Source organism: Helicoverpa zea, chromosome 2 (genome assembly GCF_022581195.2).
Source record: "Helicoverpa zea isolate HzStark_Cry1AcR chromosome 2, ilHelZeax1.1, whole genome shotgun sequence".
Lineage (NCBI taxonomy): Eukaryota > Metazoa > Arthropoda > Insecta > Lepidoptera > Noctuidae > Helicoverpa > Helicoverpa zea.
Window position 1 is genome coordinate 6046215 of NC_061453.1, and position 20734 is coordinate 6066948.

Genomic DNA, 20734 nt, shown 5'->3' on the forward strand with positions numbered 1-20734 from the left:
TAGGTGCGTCGGATGCCGTCACTATGTTCAACAACTCCATCTGTGCGGTAACTTTGTGGCTTTTCGCACTAATATGTGAGGTTGAGCTGGCTGTTATTGTTACTCCGATAAGGTCGATGATGTTAAAGTTAGTCGACGCTGAGCGAATTACACGTGGAACCGAATAGGTAAACTCGGGGCTTGTTATTTCTCAGAACTTCGCTCTCAAGTCTTTCATATTCTCTTTTATAGTTTCATTATATTTATTTATATGAATGGTTTTACTTTATTCTTCGTGGGATAAAAAGTTTTACTACTCCATCAAAATAATGTAGGTACCTAATTCTGAAACTAAAAACGTGACGCAAAACGTTAAGATACGACAAGACGTCGATGGGAAAATCATGGTACTAGTATTTTGATAAAACGTCCTGATAGGCACCGAGTAAAAAACCTTTTTTCACGGTCTATCTGTGCATGACAGGTTAATAAATATATAAATGTAAATGTTAACTTCTGTACGACCTGAAGAAGAGTATCGGTAGAGAAATGATACAACTATAATTCTATTTCTTTTGTACACAACCTCATGTTATTGCGCTGATGTATCACGTCCCGCACATTACAAATATTCGGTTCTCGTACATCTATTGTGTATTTACGCTGCGACTCGCACACAACCTTAAAAATAACTCAGCCTGTACCGCTGAGAGAAACTGAAAGGATTTAGTTTATGTGTGGGTAAGCGCATCAGTCAGCCGGTTCGTGAATTACAGTGGCATTTGTTAGGGACCAACTCGCTGCTTGTTCCGAGGACACCATGAAATCCAAAAAAATACCGCTTACACGTTCCGCTACGCTGAAACTACACGTACGTTACAGTATTTACGTTGTTAAGGAAACCTTATGATGTTGTATGACACTCGATTACACCAAAAACCGTTATAAAGTGGCAGATGTTTGCTACGGCTTAGGTAAGCGCTCCGGTAACTAATATAAATTCTAGTAAACTGTTTGGAATGTTCAGCTTGGCAATACCTGGATAATCGCCGGCTTTATTTGAGGTGAGTATACGAGCGACACAGCTAGTAGAGAGGTGCGGAATATTTGATCTGCTGTATCAGGATACGTATATAGGTAGGTACATGCCTATGTATCCACTCAATTGATTGCTATATAGATAAGTTTACTATTTATGTAGGCATATTAAAATGTATCATGAAATAATAGTGTTTTGAAATACTAGAAGCTTACGTGTCGCTATCATTATATCTCATGACACTCATTACATTTGATTACGCATAATTATCGTTGATATCAGCTTCAATTACTAGCGTTACACGAGGATGTTCCGACATAAAAGCGGATCGTATTCCTGTAGGCATGAAACCACAATCCCTTAAGGGAATATTCTAAAGTACCATCGTAACCACTGGGCTCTGAAGTGGTGAAAGTCAACACTCGGAATACAAAGTTTTTCTTCAAAAATATGAGTTGCCTCCGAGGACGCCCGTATTATTGTTTCAGCGGTAACAAAAACTCGTTTTAATTAACTAAGTTTACAAACAAACCAACTCCTGAGGCTGCATTTGTAAATATTTGGTACTTTCGTAAGACTTAAGTAGCACTTTGCTTTGGCCGAAACATAATTTCGTTGGTTAAATAAGACAACTAGAGTAGGTCAGACGGGACATGTGAATTAACATTGTTAGTATCATGACAAACGTAACCCAGTAACAGGATTCATACTATGAAGATTATTACAGATATGTATGAGAACAAAGGCGAAAGGCCACTCATAGCAAATGTAGATGAGTTGGCATAAAACACGTGTGGCTCTGAAGTCGACCATAAGTCACCTCGACTTATGAAGTTGGGCAGTAAACATGATAATTGTAATTCTACGCAGGGGGAGAGACCCCACACATCCAACCCCTCATTACTCCAACAGATGCCTACTCTCAGGGAATTCAGTGATTCAGTCGCATCGCTAAGCGACCCTTTTAAATTCCCCAAATTTTAATTAAAATGTTGTAAACTTGTATCAGCAGACTCGCCGTATTGTTTCGACTTAAGCCTATCATAATTTCGAGTCTAATAAGCCAGACCCGACATAAAAATGTCTAATAAAACAAAACATCTTGTAAATTCAATACTACACTGTATTTTATGGATTACTTTCGCAAGCTGGATGTCTGACTGTTGTGTATGAAAACATAAAAAAATACGCCATAATTTTGAGTTTATGGCTTAGCTCGGGTTACGAGCTAAGTGAGGAAGTAATCAGGGAAGTTATAAAACTGATTTGAGAATTTCCAAGGTAACTAAGGCACCTATACAAACCGAGTCCGGTGGAGTTTACGTGACATTTCAATTAAACCTCGGATTTCGCTAATGAACTCGCCGTCTCTTGCTGAACTTTGCAAAAACTCTGGTGACCTTTTGACTTCAATTGATTCCTGTTCTGTTTACATTCCCTCAATCACTGCTACTCAACTGAAAGCGTTTTGTGAACTTAGGAAATATGAATCTCTCATAACCAATTCCAATATTAGGAATGTCATAAAATGAGAGAATCTGTTCGTATGTTTATTCTGTTCGCAATCACGTCTCGCCAGAACGGCGAATGACAATGAAACTTTGATCTGAGGAAGCTTACGTCACGGAAACGGGCATAGATTTCTTTTATCTAGTTTCAATGACAGCTTCCTCTGAGATAAGTAATAAAATATTATCTTTGGTTGTTATTCCTTTATGGCTGGACGAACAATTTCGTCGATATAATAATTTTATCATAACTCCAAAATTATGCTAATGAAGCCGGGGCCAGAACCACTGAATCGTTATGAAGAACGCTGATTGTTGGATTTTCCTGCTGATGGAACGATCAAGCATTTTAAGACTAGAGCTTACTGAACGAATTTTAAATCTTTTCATTAAAACATTACTTGTGCCTCCCGGAGTAATAATACTTTGAAAGATATCAGAACAGCATCAACTTTAACATTTACGTTAACATGTTAACAGTGCAAGTATGCATATTCTTGTATGAAGTTTGTGTATTTTGAGCAACTTAGAGTTAACGATAACTATGCTTGAAGCTTGTTTGTATTAATTTTCACGTTTTTATTCAGTAAAGTATCGATTTTGGTAAAAATAATATATTTTTCATACCACCATCTCGGAATGGGTAGTTTTACCCTTTGATATCTGAGCGCAAAAGCCGTTTTTATCCTCTAGAGCGGCAAAGTGATTTGAATTTAGAACATCGTGTGCAATACTCCATTTGTGACAATCTTGATAAGACTTTTCAAACAAATACATATTCAACAAATAAAATACTGCTTAAAATAATATAAAAAGTAATTTTTATTATTGTTTTTACATAGATTTTTGACCTCGTTTAATTTAAAACTGAGTTTTCAAATATATGAACTTTAATAGGTACTTCTTTTTAATTTGATACTCATATGTGCGCGCCATTTTGTTTTTAAATTTCCTCGATGATATGGGATGAAAAGTTACGTGTTGCACTCGAGTGCAAAGATTTTTCACCTTGTGCTCTTTTGATTCCCTCGCTATCGCTCAGGATTCTAATTATTGAAACACGAGCGTAGCGAGTTATTTTAGAATCCTTCGCTTGCTCGGTCATCAAAATTGAGACCGCGGTTAAAAAGCAACTTTGCACTCTTGTATAACAAATAACTATTTTAGGTTAGGTGACTTATTTTTATATTCTCCAACTTTGTTCTTACGGAATCAAATACTCATTTTATCAATAAATTATTACACATGTTTGAATGATACTTTATTTTTATGGTCACACAACATGTCACGGGAGACGTGATTTACCTACCCTCAAAATAAAAGTTACTTTCCACGGTCAAACTCGCTGATTTGTGTAAATAAAAAGTTTTACCCTTATCCCCAAAATTTTCGATTAAAATAAGTTTTCGAATATGTAACTTCGCATTAGGTATTCGTGTTTTCGAACATAGAACTAAAATTGAAGGATCGAGAATCTTATGAACTTTACCTTTAGAAGTATGCCTCTGAAAGTTGTAAGACGGACAGGGAGTTTTGGATTTAGTATTAATTTATTACTGTTACTATTTATCTACACCATTTTTTTATACATGGACATACAAGAACAAGAACATATACAAGAACGCAAGTCAACAAACTTCGGCACGTGAGTAACCATTATCTCAGACCTGAAATTTCAAAATGTTTAATGTTATCTACTATGAACCACTCATTTCCATAGTAAATGCCAGAATTTAATTTAAAACTATGAAAACTAGCGTAAGTAGCTTTATCGATCGGCTCTTTCATTGAGTGGCATTTAATTAGAGTGGCAAACGTTGTTCGCTGTCCGAAGGCAGAACTCAAATCGGTAAGTTCAATCCTAGTTTAGAGAAAGTTCTAGACGAGACCAATATAATTAAATAAGCGCTTATATTAAACATACCCGTTGCTTTTATTGTAAAGTGCACTTTATATTAATATTTTTTATATTAATATTTTCTTTGCTTTGAAAATATTTTGCTTTTAAATTGTTTATTTAATAAAATGCAAACTTATGTGTACGCTCCACTGGTAACGTTAGTTCATTGGTAAGGAGAATGAATTAATGATCAGTAAATATTTTGATTTCTTTAGGTTTGTGCCTACTTTATTAAAACTATATAGGTCGCACGTGCCGATATATTATGATCATCAGTTATTTGTGGACAGCAAATATAATGAAATGTCTGTAGCAGAGCTTTGATCGATATAGATCTATAAATTCTGGGACTAGGTACCTACGTACGTAGTCAGAATCTGAAGTAAGTAAGAACTTTTTAATAAAATATTTGAACAAATATAACAAATAATTGAAAAGCCATTGACGCACTTGAATATTGGTACTGATAATTTGTATTTTCTTTCCCAAACCTTTGCTTGATAAGTTATTTTTAATTAGATACTAATTTGTATGTAATATGAGTTTAACTATTACATACTAAGTAATGACTTACAAACGCCGTAAGCGGTGAAATGTACAAAATGTTCAGGCTCTGTCTGTGAAGCTGAATTTAACCGCTTTCATGATCTCAATTAGGGAGTGTCATAATCAAAACCATACTTTGGGAGGTGTACTAACGAATTCTAAGTAATTAGGCTTCTGTTTGATGTTCATGTAAGTTTATGAATACACGCCGCTCAGGCTGGCAGTCTTTACGTTGTAAAAGTCTTGGTGTTAAAATATTGATGTGCGACGTAACGTCTGGCTTTGCTGAGAATATTCATAAGTTGTTCTTGTTATATTCGGGCGCGGGTGTCCACATAACAGGTGGCACACGTAGACGCGGGTAATTCCACTTTATTGGGTCTATAGTGCCAACACGTGTACTCTCGGTGGGCATGAATACATATGACGAACATAAATGCTGTTATTGAAATCGGGGTTCAACTGGGCTTGCAAAAATTTTTAGCTGACCATGCTCAATTGCAGAAAACATAGATAAAACTCCGTACCTATTCGTTATCAACATTTTGTACCATAATAAATGCCAACTAATCTGTGAAAATCAAGACATTGTGGTAAATAAAAATAAATTGTAATACAAAATGAAACATAAAATCTGAAAGAAATCACCTTTTCCAATGTTTAAGCTAATTCTACTCCACCTCAGCACAACCAAGAACGGTATAATACAATATTTCATAGCTACATTTCGTAGCAAAGTAAAACAAAGCTCGGATAACGTCAGGTAACGTTGAACAAAACAATTTGTACACAAATCCGGATTAAAATTCCGTGTAGGGAAGTATAATTAGGTAGGAAGTAGAATTAATTTGAGGTGTATGTACGTTGGTTGTAGTGCAAGGCGGATTAGAAAGCGTCGTAAGGAAACCGCGCCAACCCTCCGTTGCAGCGTGTCCATTTAGCGGAGCGCCGCGCCTTGGGGAACTACCAACAACGTTATACACGGTAGAAAAGGTTAATGATGATGAGGTACCTAGCTATTCACTTATTTCTTTATGCAAGCTTGGTTTGCTTGCGGAGTAAGCTAAGCGACTAGTTGCTTTATCAACATAGCTACATTTTAGGGTTGTTACTACCTCAAAATAGCTATGTCAGTTAGGCCAGTCAAAAGAAATGTTCGTCATTTGTTTTTCTTAAAGATGATGTGAAAAGGTTAAGAAAACAGGACTTACAAGTGAACTTAAGTGATAATGGATTGTAAATATTTTATTTCAAGTTTGAAGAACACTTTACTAATTTTCTTATTAAATTCATTTAAAATAACATTGAGGAGTTAATTTTTGGTCCTAAACCAACAAAACTCATTGTTAACCTTGTAAAATTATTACCGAAATGGACAGATCTTTCATGAAAATTAAAATCCGTGGTTCAATCACTGTAAGTAGGTAGGTACCTAGGTACTTATTTATTTGATATCCAAATCACTAAGGAGATTAAATCTGGAACAAAGACTCGATACTTGCCCATTATCGATTAAATGTCCAATTTTCGATATAGGCAAGTAAAGGTGCTTATTTCGTCAAATATTCTACAATCCGTTAGGAATTGAATAAGCAATAAGTATTGAATCATTTATTAATTTTAAAATGTTTTCATGTTAGTTGAATTTATAGAAATGCTTTTAAATATCTGAGATTCTTTTTATACCATCTTAAAAAGGGGTTCCTAGATGAACACTTTGAGATGTAAATCAAACTAAGCTGTAGTTATTCGATCCATAGTTAACATAGAGAACTCCAACCAGTAATACACGTAGAATTAACTTACGATGCTTTATAAAATACATTTATCAGCTATATCGCAATAATAATAATGAATATTATTACCTTTTTTATTAGATTAAGCAATAACGGGAAGAGTATAAAAGTTTCGGAGTCGCTGCCAAAATAATAATTAAATCAAACCAAGCGAAAGCACGGTCTTCCTTAACAGTTCAGATTATTAGTTATATTTTGTTTGAAGGTGGTTTTTGTTGTTTAATTCAATATGAAGCACCACGAATTTTTATTACGAAAGATCATTTGTTAGATATTTGTTTTGTAAGTTTCGTCACATTCCAACCTTCTTTTAAGAACAAATTAAAAGACATTGTTAACGTGACCTAGATTCTATATGGTCAACTATATCTACGACCAAAATATGTCATCGTCTATCCCCGGATATAAACTGCATATTTCGCAAAAGTAATGGCATGTTCGCTATGACATTTATTTTTATATCCAACCCAATATGCTCGTCTTATGTTCCCATAAGATTTTATTGTAAAGAGAAATATAACGGGCAGTTTTCGTATCTTGTGTTCGCGAAATTAATCCGCCCACTACCAATAAAGTGATACATAGTAACAGATTTTTCGCAGTTGCTCAAAAACAACTGCGTAGGATGATTAATCTGGTTGAAAATAGAAATAAAAATATGTTTACGTTTTCATTTCAATCGTTCAAAATCTCATTCCGACAACACATAATTCTAGGAACGCAAATGCCTCGCGATGAACTTTTAACGCGAACTTAACGAACGGACGTGGAACGCGAACGTGAAATGATTGATTGATTACAACATTGATTGAAAAATAAATAAGTCCTTATGAGAGACGGTTTATCATATCACGTTTTGCTGATCGCGACATGTCAATTTGCTGCCCAAATTGTAAAAATAAATTAAATATAAAAAAAAAACCTAAATTGAACCTTATGTTCTTTGATAATCGGGTAAAAAAAACTTACTAAGAACTTTAGTGTATGGCGAAAAACTGCCTATAGTACCTTCCCAAATATGTAAGGGTCATATCACGGTAATTTTTCATGGAGCTATTATCCATTCGAATCTCGCAATTAGACTTGTTCAAACTTCTGAATTTTTTACTACCCGTAGGTAGACAATTAACGATTGCTAAGATACCACCTACAATTTAACGAGCCATTCTTTTCAAAAAAATTCATCTTGAAACAAAAAGTAGGAATAAATCTAAGTGATTTATTCTGCAACTGCAATTGTTTGCCAGTGGGATGACCTGACGCTGTTGCAGAAATAAATGGCAGCCAGCTAACTCGAGAGTCAAATATTTCTGCGAAATTAAAGTCAGACTTGCTCCAGTCAGTACCTATGAAGAAACAAAAGATGCAGTCAACTTGAGAGAGCTATTTAATTATTTCAGGGAAAATTAATCAAAAGTCAATTAAACAAATAAAGTTACTTTGTCATAGAACTTCAAAACAGAAATGATATTCTGCAATTAAATTTTTGAATTCTACTTACTTCAAGGTCCTTTAAATATTTTTGCACTAAAACCCTTGGATTTTTGGCTACGTAAGTAGGTATGCATATCAGTATCACACGAATACCAGCGACTGCTTTGAAAAGGGAATGTGTTTAAAGTGAAAAATGTGGGTGCTTTATCATTAAAGCGGCATTTGAAAAGCCGCCGACAAAAATTCTCAAATTCATAGAATTCAGGTGGCTGAATTAGAAACGTAAGGTTGGGTGAAAGCAGTTTCGTGTGCACGTAACTGAAAGAAACGTTGAATCTATAATGTAAATAGTAAAAAAAAAAAATAGATTCTGGTAAAAATAATGTGAAAATATCGAAAAAGGTTTTCAAGTTTCGATTCTATGAAAGAATAGATGACCTAATCCATTGTGAAGTATATTCAATAAATGTGCGTGTTATATTATCTACTTTAGTAATTAATTCCTAACATAACTTGTATTTTCTCATTTTTGTACAATAGAAGAAAAACCGGCGTTTTCTTCCTCCTGTTATTGACGAATCGTCTAATCATAAGTTCACGCAAACACGCTCCTCCACATTCTTGTAAGTCCAATATTGAGTTCGTGTTAATATGAAGGCACAAAGAATGAATGATACCTAATAAAACCCTCCCTATTATAGCCAGACCTCCCTATTATACCTACTTACATGCCTTGTGTTTAGGATATAAACAACTGAAACTTCATTTATAACACTAGACCACCTTGGCATAGAAAAAGTCCTTAGATACAAAAGAAACAATGTTTAAGGCTCTCATTATCGTGCAACATAAACTGTTTTCATTGCCCACATCACAAATACATGAAGGCCATAACCGTATCCCCATATATACAAATTCTATAGCTCTTCTACAAATAGGGCCGACCTCTGCCATAATATAGTTAAGTAAGCATAAAGTTAAGCGACACAGAAAGGTCAGCACGGGACTCTAAAGATTCTGTTATGTCAGCTATTTAATCTTATGTACCGGCACTTCAAAACAAGTGGTCGCCGAAAATTTAATTAGGTATCCTTCCACTCATAAAGGCTTTCGTAATCTCGATCCGCAACGAGCCCCGATATGAAAAGCAGCTCGATTTAACCTCATTTGCTTCTCGAGCTCTAAGCTTGTAAGCCCATCAACTTGTATTAGCGTCTAAGTAGAAAGGAAGATCTATGTGAGTAATACTGTAACTCGAAGATGATTGGATTCCACGGGAAACTCAATAACTCGCTCGTGCAGTCATACGTTGAAAAATACGATCAAACACGGAGACGTGATGGATTACCGTCATCTCCACGTGTGTGTACTGGAGCATCGATAAAATAACCTTTGACATTACAGATATATCTCGGGCCACGCGGTCCGAGTCTCCCGCCAGCGGCACTGCGACCGTGCACTCAGTGCCTGCTCGTATCCACTGCGCAACATTTTGCTATTCAGTACACAACAACAAACGAGTGCCCTACCATTTTTCAATTCACGCGTGACTGGAAACCAGATTAAATACTTGAAAGATGTCGCATCAAGTAGGTGAACCGCTACTCAGCTTTTTATGTTCAATAGTGGTCGGCGGGTGTCAAGCAAGTCCGCTCCATACTCCATATTTATTCATAAGGAGCCCTGTAGGCCCCGAGAGCTCGCTAAACACCTCGCATTACATCCTCCGTTCACCCTTTTGACGTATTTACGTTATCGCGTGTTATGTTATTCAGGATTAGGTTCCTAAAGCCCCGGAGCGAATTCAAATTATTTAACCTAAATGCGTGTTTTAAGCAGGTATATCTTCGTCATATACAAAAATCAATAGTTTAAGCTATTTGAGACCATCATGATAACGCAATAGATGCTTACAATCTATCGATTCTGATCTGAGCCATCTTAACGTGCCCACATTCTATAATGACAATCGAAGTAGGGTCGCATTTTGTACTTAACGTGCAAATTAACCCATAAGTTTAAGGGTTGCCTTTTGCCTTAGGAATGTGAGGCAAATATTACTTATCATGGCTGGTGCAAATATTGATTTATGGACAGCACATTAACTTCCAGTAAGACACATTGTTTCAACTATTACAGAACTCGTACACAAAGTTGTATCAATAAATCCAATGTGTGTTCTTTTTGTAAAAGAGATACATTTTCTTCTACGTTTTATGTGCTGAATGCTCAGGTGTAGCCTGTGCGTAGTAAATCTACTTCTCTTGTGTACGTTGTCGTTTTTATTGCCGTACTTACAGCTGCTGAGAGGGATTGCGCCTACCATTCTGCAAAATTATTCCATTTGAGGTGAGTTTTCGTCCCTCAACAGGCAAAACCAATCAGCGATGTTGATTGACGTGACGTACGCAGTCATCGCACACTCGCCGCAAAAGCCGTTCACCTCGCCGCTGATTTAAATATGCAGACGCTCGTATTGATTGTCTCCAAGAATAACGCCCCTTCCGACGTGGAACCCTGAAACCGGCCGCGCACCGCCGCTCTCGCCACACCAACACTCGATACTCAACCTATTTTTAAACGTTTGTTTAAAATTATAATTGCCAAAAGGTCCTAAATCACCCCTAAACACAATCTATCACTGTGAAGGACAATTAGAGGTACCTTCTAACCATATTTTGAGTTAGATTGCTGCCTTTCAACAATACCTGTATATTGTTCGGCAGCAATTAACGTAACTCAGAATACTTTGCGTGAAGCATTTACAATAAATAGGTCGTTTTGTAAAAGAGCCGAGTGTGCTGCCCGAAAATAACGGGCCAGTGGCGAAAGTTATTAACAAGATCATTTATATTGAAACAAACTTTGAAACTGAAAGAGGTTCTAACGATTTGATATTAGATTTCATTAAAAACTTTTTAATTACAGTTATATAAATTGTTGTCGAACGTGGTACCGTTTGTGCGCGATTGAACTATACGAGCAATATGATCTGGATGTAATTAATCCGAAACTGAGAACATTGTTCACATGGCTGCTTAAGATCGAAACTACTGTACTATCCTAAATCAAATAGCTGAAACTTGATATGCTAGCTTCCCAAAGTAAATTGTGAACTTTTGTTAAACAAATTAGGTCACAATCGACAAATAACTTGCATAGGTACCATCGGAGCGCGACCAGAGCTAATGGACTTTGCTATTATTGTGAAATGTGAAAACATTTACTATATCAGGCCACCTAATTTAAGGTTGGTGTTTTATTTCTGGAGTGTAACATAATGTAACATTTTTAAATGACATTTTAATTTCTAAAGGAAGTACGTTCCTTGATCATTTTACTTCTTTTTAAAACAAAGTTTATGCCATACCTATTAAAGAATCATCTAAAGAATTAATTCAAAATCTCAAGTTTTAAAAGCAATGACGATTCGAAAAGTACCAAAAGTTAAGTTCATTGTTTAATATCAGTGAGAAAGCACTTAAAAGTTCCAAATGAAGCGCAAACTGCGTAACATTGAGGTGCAAAGAGCTTTTCAACTATTGACCCAGATATGAAATTAAACAAAACTGCAATTAACTAGATAAGCAATAGTAGGTACTAAAGTCCGTGCATGTCAAAGTAACATTTTATTTGTGTGCATGCATGCTGTAGGAAAACATATGTAGGAAAACATATGGATTGGCGACTATTATTTATAAATATTTCTAGTAAGCAATTACATTACCTAATTATTCGATTTCCACACGATATCACAATATATGTAATTTATGAATTAATTAAACTTACAAACATAAAAGTTACATCTTTTTGGCCTTGGTTAAAAACAATTGATGATCATCATCATTCTTTTAACGTTACAAAGAATCTTCAGAAACGGAGCCCATAGGCAATATAATTTAGATCTCTTTTGCGAAAAACTAAGATAACCAAATTTATTACTTCTTGAACTAGTAAAGCAAGTAGTTAAAAGTTTTCCTGCACTTAAATTTCACTTTGCTATATCATAGTTCTATTTTATGGGCCTTGAAGTTAAAGACTGATAAAAGCTATGTGAGGAGTAGTGGGATCTCCTTAAATCGAATATCTTTCCGAAATGGACGTGAGCATTAGTTTAGCAAAGAGTCATTCACTCATAAAAAAGACAGATATGCTATGAAGAATAAAAGATGTCATAATTAAAAAATATTCAAGTGCAACATTGGTACATAATGTACCAGGAAATCTTAAAAAGTCTATGGTATATAGACTTTTTACTGTGTCTATTTTGCCAAATGCGTATTATCAATATTTTTAGGGAAAACAATGGTTCAGAAGCCTACTAACTTACTTATTAACTTACACATGCTTGAAAGAAATTTTGATGCGTTTTGCGTATAATTATATGTACATTTACATATTTTTTTCTATATTGGCTAGTACAACGGTAACAATTAAAATGATCCTATCTAAATGTTTATTAGTTGTTGACAAGGTTTCTGTCTTAATTGGCATACATAAAGGACTATTTATATGTTAATAGCCCACAAATAGGAGAAAAGCGGAGCTTATCAGAACCGAATTGTATGAAAGATATTATAATTACAGTTTATGTATACCCCTAGGTACAATACGGTCTTTATAATTAAGTATGTAGCTAAGCATATTAAATAGGTACGTAAAACTTCTGATAGTGTAAAATTGCTAAATAAATATTGTTGTTCACGTAAAATTTATCTGAGATTCACGACAAAACGACGAGCCGTCAAAAGATATCTGTTTCTCCAATTAGTTACATGGAAAAGGTTTCACTAATAATAAAACTTCGTGCTAGTTGGTCAGGGCCCGTCGGAGCAGCGTCAGTAATGGCCGCCCGACTTACCGCCATTGGAAGATAAACTCAAGGATTCTCGTAGGACTCTAACTCTAGCTTAGTAAGTTGTCTGGTCAGGTCTCTAGAGTACCTACAGAAGAGATTAGAAAGCAGGTACATCTTCCTCCTAGAAATTAAAGATTTACGAATTACATTGGCAAGTCAAGAAAAGCTGGTAAGTAGAGTTTAATTACACATTATTTAGTTAATTATATAAAATACTGAAATAATCTTATGCCAGTGTTTCTCTATTTACATTATTCGTCTGACCCGAAATTAATTTTCACAGTCACCCTTTGTTATTGTTCAAAATGTATTTTTCCTGCTCGGTCTTAGCAAAGCTCGACCCACTTTTTTATTCTGCATATAAATTGTACTAAGCACCTAAAACTGCCTGCGCGTGGCAAAGACAGTTAGTACGGATGTGTTATATTTAAAACGCTGCGTAAATCACGCCGTGAGAACCATTTCAGCTGAACAATTGAAATAAATCAGAATTAAACCCTTGTAAGGAATAAGTACAACACACCTGATCTCTGGAACGTTTAACAATGGCTATGTGTTTCAGGTTCCTTTGTGGCTAAAGTACCGTATTGTGGTGTTCGACTTATCTCGTACGTAATCTTATTCTCAAGAAGGCTGTTTTTCTTTCACTTTGCCGAGGTTTTTCGTGCGATTCTATCTGCGTGAGAATGGTTTTTGCTCCCCCTACTCAGTACTTATATCCGAATAAAATCAGTTTCATTGTACTTCGGACACCTATTTCAGGAATTTCCAAGCAACGTACCTAAGCGTAAATTTAAAATAAATCGAACTATTTGTTTTTAAGAATCCGGGCAAAGAAGGCCATCAATATCCCCAGAAATTGGGTTGCGGAGGTCAGAAAGCAGTCGCTCCGGCAAATCAATAAGCCGCATCTGGATCTAGACTACGTTTAAGCCGACCCCGCTAAATTTGGGAAAAGGGTTCCATGATAATGATGAATAAGATGAAAAGGTGGTGACGTACATAGATATCCTAGTTTCCTTTATAAAAAAAAATTATTGGTGTCCTGGAGTTTTCTGTTATGAAATAAGTAGGTACCCATGTTTGACTTTTGGACGCTGTTTTGAACGCTTTGGTGTTAGGTGCCTTATTCAGTACTTATGATAAAAAAATAACTGCTTACATTTATAAATAAGTTAAATACAAATAAAATCTTTAATTTTCAGGCGTCGAAGGCCCATACTGTGTTAATAATAAGTACAAACAAAACTGCGTTACTAATACCTAGCACGTAGACACACAGGAGTACACAAATACGCAATAAAAATAAAATAAAGATACAACCCCAATTAGAGGAAGATTTATTGAGTTCCATGTCTGACATGCAGCTTGACAAATCTATCCATTGTAGGTCCTTCTATCCTTTCTGCAAACACTTTAAGAATGCTATTGATGCTTTCCCTCAACCATTCAAATATCCAACACTAGATACATTAAGATTGAACAGTGCTGAGCTCAACAAACAAGCCGTTTAAATTGATAATAAATGATATTTTTAGTGCTTGGTATAATAAGCTAAGCTAAGAAAGAAAAAGTAAGAACTAACTAGGTATTTAAACTCAAAATATATACTGGGAATTTAACTGAAAAATTAAGTACACAAGTACCTGCTTACAAAAAACCTACAGAGCTAAGCTTTCAAAAGTATTATCGGTCGCACGTACCAGTATGATATGACATCAGCTCAAAAGTTTGCTTTCCATTCAGCTTAAATATCTGCTAGGAATATCTGGCGTAGCGTGGCGTTGTGTTGACATTTAAGACGGTTGCTAAACTTGCCGCACACATGAATATGCGCAAACGTAAGTGTGTTTGGTATTGTCAGTTCGATATTTGCCACTGGAGACTGGTATGCACAACCTAATCCCTCCTGAGCCCGTGTGAGCACGGCGCCAAATTCGACACTCCGTATTCCCCGGGATTTTTGGGTGACGTCCCGGGCCACGTGAAATTTACTCGACAAAATATTTGCTGCTCATTGAAAATTCGAACTGAACTTGTGCTCGGAAAATGTATTTCTAAAAGAATATTGTTTAAGTGCCTGGATACATCATATCTACATCTATCTGCCTATATGTGCCTATTTGCGAACTTTAGATTGTCCCGAATGATTTGGTTTGACATTTACATTTTACTTCTTGACAAACTCTGGTCTAATAGCCGTTGAAACTTTTAGATTTCTAGGTCGATAAATTCAGAAGTAGGTATTAAACTAGCACATCCACATTTTCTTAAAAGAAATATTAAGCCCTTTTTCAATTTCTCGTTAATTAGTTGGTACATACCATGTACCCATTAATTACACACTATGCTTGTTAAAAAAATTCGTAGTTAAGTAATTTTGATACTAGGTAAACATATTTTCAAATTAATTTAGGTACCTACATAACCACCTATATCTGAATAAAAACAACAAGTGAACTCGTTACGTAATTACTTAAATAAGATTAAGATTTACTTTCGAAATTACTGAAAAAACAAGCGTTATTTTATTATTTTAAAAGTACAGATACCTAGTACCAAAAATAACTTTCCGGGAAAACTGTTCAGGCAGAACCCACTAAACACTCTTCTAAAATATATTTAAAAAAAAAAATTATACTTAATCATTTTCAAGAAATTTTATGTTTGCAATGTTAGCATATTTATTTGAAGAGTAGCAGCTGCTGCAGCTGAAGGGGTGAATGTTGGAGCCCAACGTGGGACCCAGATCGCGGCGCTTACCGCAGAACATTTATGTATTTGCAAAATGAGTTGGGTGTAACTGGGAGAATACAAACGGTTAATTTTATCACCTGTCGTACCTTTATTGAGCCTCGAAGCTCATGGTTTCTGCTCTACAACGTTCCAAAAATATCGATTCACGACGAATCCAGCATGTCGGCCGCCCTCTAGGGCAGACGGCTGCTCTCGCTCTACGTACACATAGGACACAACACGTCAAGCGAGATATCAAAACGGTTTCCCGCCACTAGTATTTTAACACATTATACTGCCATTGTGGATATTTTCACCCCCAGTGCACGAATATAACAATGTAAGCACTGTCGTTAAGTTTTTATAAATGTTTGACTCAGAATGTGATAGGAAAATGGACTAAAAGTTTCATTATGCCGTTAAATTTTGAGGCGGACACCGTACCGACCTCCCACGCTCGCTCGACCCGACTGACTGAATTTCCTACATTTCCCGGCGCAAGCCTTCACCCCTTGTAATCGAGCACGTTCGCAAAGATATAGTAGCGAAAATCTAGATGTACCATAGTAGGTAACTATTTATTTTGTGAATTTATGTATGTTTAGCTATATCTACGCGGGACGAAATTAATGGACACAAATTAATCAGGTAGATAAGTTTGTCTTATACTTTTAGAATAAAATCAGGCTAAATAATGAAAGTACCTAAGTATAGTCAGTTATGACTTTTTTTCGGGTAGACTTTCTCGGTACCGAATGGGTTATTACAACTGCTTAATTTTGTAGTTTTCTATGGATTTTTTTTTTCTGTTGACCCTTTTTATTTCCCAACGGTAGGTAGGTAGATACTGTAAATTTTTAATTTTATTTATTTTTGATTTTTTTTTGTGATTAATTAGCCTTTAGACTATGTATGTAAACTAAAAACATGTCGCTAAATTATTTAAAAAATATATAAAATAAATAAAATAAAATATAAAATGAACCGAACCGAAATGTAAATTAATCTGTGCATTTCGGAACGAAGAAAATGCTTGCTCCATTTTTTACTTTGGACAGCTTTGAACAAACGTCAAATAGTACCTAGTGACGGTGATGGTGTTGAATGTGTTGATAATTCATGCTATGAATTTGTGACATTGCACATTTTTTCTACACTGCTCTCTTTCAACTCATTGAAAATCAATCATTTCGTCCTGCAGTCACTCGTGATGCTTAAAATGCCGAATGTTTGATTCACGGAACTCATTCAACTGCGTCTTTCAAGAAGCAAAACAAGCTGTGCTGCCGATTTATTGTTTGTGTTCATGTTATCAAAGTGATTTACAATATAAAACTATTTTTCAATTAAAATGGCACAAGCAGAAGATACTGAACTAAGAGATTTGGTTATAGAAGCGTTAGAGAGAAACGGATCGTTGGCCAAAATACGAGCGTTGCTAAGGGCAAATATTTTTTTAGCTTTTGAAGATGAATGTGAAAACCTGAAACAGAATGTTAACCTGGACAACATTCTTAAACTACCCGAAGGTATTATAGCTCTATCTGTTGTGCACGAGTTCCTAGAGTTTTGTTGTTTGAAAAACACGTTGTTCGTGTACAGGTCGGAGTCCCGACAGGGAAACGAGTATAACTACGGCGGTAAGAAAAAGTTAGCTGAGAAGTTGAACTTACCTAAATGTGATAACCAAAAAGAACCTCTCTTGCTCACATTAATTAAGAATATGTTATCCCCTCACCAGAAAAAATATTATGACCCCAATGCTATCTCAAATTATAACAATCATGAGCCACATGATGGTAAGAATTACAGAGATGAACAAAATTCCACTTATATTCTTCATGAAGACTCACAGAGCAGTACCACAAGTAATTCTCAGTCAGATAATTCTTCTGATGAAAAAAATAAACTACATCTGCGGCTACAGCTTGACAATTCAGATACAGATACTTCTAGTGACTCTGCGAGGGACAAAACAAGTTCTGAATACATTCCGGGAGACCATATCCTTCAAATGGACAATAATAGCACTCCAGCTATCCATGATACACCAAAATCAAATGATCCTGGAGATGCAAGAGATCAAAACAAGTCAGTAACTTACAACAGACCGAGAAATGAGACTTCATTGTTAATGAATGAATTAAAATTGACTACGAATAGCAGTAGTGACTCTACCTCATATTTAGATTTAAAACCTTTTAACTCATTAGATGAAAAAATGCTCAATACAGCAGGCTTACCAATTGTGGAAGCCCTTCCCATGGATCAGAGTAATACAAACCTTTTATTAGGAACAAATGTCCAAAATGATTTATCACCAGCAAAATCTGGAACATCGAGTAGCAACTCTGTATCTCACAAACAAGAAAATGTGAATAAGGTTATAGAAGTCAGTGAGAAAAAATCACAAGCATCTGGAAAGTCAGATGGAGATACTGCTGAATTTAGTTACGGTGATGATTTTTCATCATCACCCGTTTCTAAGTTAAAAGAAAATAAAGACCAGCCTACAAAATTGACAGAGCCAACTCAAGATGTATTAGAAAAAAGTTTAAACAAGAATGCCACAATAGAAAGTCCACATCAAACATCCCAAAGCTCACAGAGTTCTGTGCCACTCTCTGATGTTGCAGATCTAATAAGTGAGAAAAGTTCCTTAAGTATAACAAACGTGAGGTCAAAGAAATCTGAAAGTAATAACTCCAAGGGGAAAACAGATCCTAAACAAAGTCAGGTCCATAGCGATGATTCCGGTGATTTTACCGAGTCACCTATACCCTCTTTGTCGAATTTGAGTCTTGACATACACAGTGATTGAAATGTAGACACTGATAGACTAAACTTTGTCTTGATAATAAGTAAAGTATTACTTGATAAATTTTAGCAATACTATTTAATGAAATACAAAATAAGTTCCTGTTAATATTGAAAAAAATAATTGATAGAGTGGTTAGATAGACTTTATAGATCCAAAACTGTGGGGACTGTTGTGTACAATTTAAAAATGAAGCCTTATTACATTATTTAAACAGAAATATATTTCAGACCTCAGTTGCATTTAAAACAATATTAAAAATAATCCAGCCTCATAAAAATCTTTTGTATTAGTGTTGTCTTTGGTGATTTTACATTGTGATAATTCAAACTATTTTCCTGGCATTGTTAAAATATAATAGAGCAACGGTTATTCATGTGTAAAAATTTAGATTAGGCTTTCTTGACAGGCACTATTATGTGCTCAACCTGTTTAGTGAATAATTCTCATGTTTAGATTTAAATGTAGATATTAGAATAATTTAATTCAGTACCTAATCAAATCTGGCAATGTTACAAAATTAAGAAAAAACCCTAACAGATAATCTGTACCTATATTATGATAATGATAGTGTTAATTGCTTCTTTCTGTTTAAAAGTTTTCATCTGCTATTCTGTATACTACAGCTGCTGAATGCTTTCATTTGTTGATACATTTAGTCGTACCAGCTTACAATTTAAATGTCAGTGGCTGGTTTGTTGAAATGGTTGTGCCTTATTTATATTGGATTCACCAAACTAATGCAATTGTTCCTTTTAGTACTCAATAAATGAAGATTCTAGTCCTAAATGAAATAAAACTGGTTCCGTCCAAATTGCTCCATTACCATGTCTGTGTCTGGCGAATGTTTGATAAAACTATGTTGTAATTAAGTAATGACTTCAATAAATGCCTCAAAATATTATGTTGTTGAACTCTCTAAGTCCCAAACCTATGTGTTGTTTAGTAATAATCCTGTATCTCTTAACTTTAATGGGAATAAGAGAACGAGTCATGTGGAATTCAAAAACACAGTTTTTATAATCAATTTTTATTTCACATTTTCTGTAAAGCATAGATTGTAGATATCACGTTTCACTTATGCACACGAGTCAATCCATACCGAACACTGTAACAGTTGTTACGCATTTCTATACAAAATTAACGCTGTTTATGACAATAGATAGCGGTTAGTGTAATCGCATACAAAAAGAAAATATATTAAACATATTTACACTTAAATATTTTATATAGGTACTTACATGAATTTTAATATGAAAATGGTATAAAAATTACACTTTCATATGTTACATACATGTCTCCGTAATACAAATGCGGTTCATATCCTAACTTTGAAAAAATATAACAATAGTAAAAGCCACAATGCTTCATATAAACAGTAATAGATCTAACATTGTAATTACGTTGTAAAAAAATGGAAAATGATCGCTCCAGGCACTGTTATTGATTTCTTATTCACTTATTGAAATGATTTTTTATTTCGAATGTATAAGAAATAAATCAGACTTAGAAAAAGGTTCTCATACTCACGCAATAGATATTTGCTAGTATCCGCAAATATGGCAGAGTAAAACCTTCCGAAATAAAAATAAATACCGCCGTTACAAGTTAGCGATAAAATTTAAAACAAAAATCAACTAGAAATAATAATAGAATCGCAACTTAAGTAACACTTAGAATAAGTAAATAATAAATATCAATAATGTACATATGGCAAATATTTGGCTTTATATATCATATTTATAATCCACATGTAAGGAACGTCAGTTTAGTTCATACACTGCTTGGAATTGCTGCTGGTATTACTTTGTTTCAACTACAATACGCAGTGTTGAGAAGCAATATCACAGAATACCAGCGGGTAGTATAAAATCCTAAGAGTACGATGACGTCACGAGACGCGTTGCTATTATAGCTCGTTGCCCATGGAGCTGTCGTGAGTGAGATTCGAATCCATGCTCGCGTTGTCCGAGTCCTGACTTTGGTTTCCGCTGTAGTTCGCCGCTTCTTGCAGCCGCATCAACATGTTTAACTGTAACAAGCAAACCAGGATTTATTAAAAATATATCCGTGGATCCACGTGGTGGGGTATCTACTTCCGATTAAAGATGATTGTTTGC

At 35.1% G+C, this 20734-nt stretch overlaps 2 protein-coding genes across 9 annotated transcripts in view; one reads left to right on the forward strand and one right to left on the reverse strand.

Annotated features, from left to right (window-relative positions):
• The first annotated feature begins 16898 nt into the window (after window positions 1-16898).
• On the forward strand, window positions 16899-19518 carry LOC124643102 (dentin sialophosphoprotein-like). Its single transcript, XM_047181960.1, has one exon. The coding sequence runs from the start codon at window positions 17148-17150 to the stop codon at window positions 18615-18617; it is 1470 nt and encodes a 489-aa protein (XP_047037916.1). The 5' UTR covers window positions 16899-17147; the 3' UTR covers window positions 18618-19518.
• Window positions 19519-19628: 110 nt separating this feature from the next.
• Window positions 19629-20734, reverse strand: part of LOC124641062 (protein sickie) — a 161311-nt gene continuing 160205 nt past the window's right edge. For all 8 annotated transcript variants that reach the window (XM_047179075.1, XM_047179074.1, XM_047179070.1 and 5 more), the window contains one exon: window positions 19629-20646. In XM_047179075.1, the coding sequence (XP_047035031.1) occupies window positions 20524-20646 (123 nt within the window). In that variant the 3' untranslated portion in view covers window positions 19629-20523. The remainder of the gene's footprint in view (window positions 20647-20734) is intronic.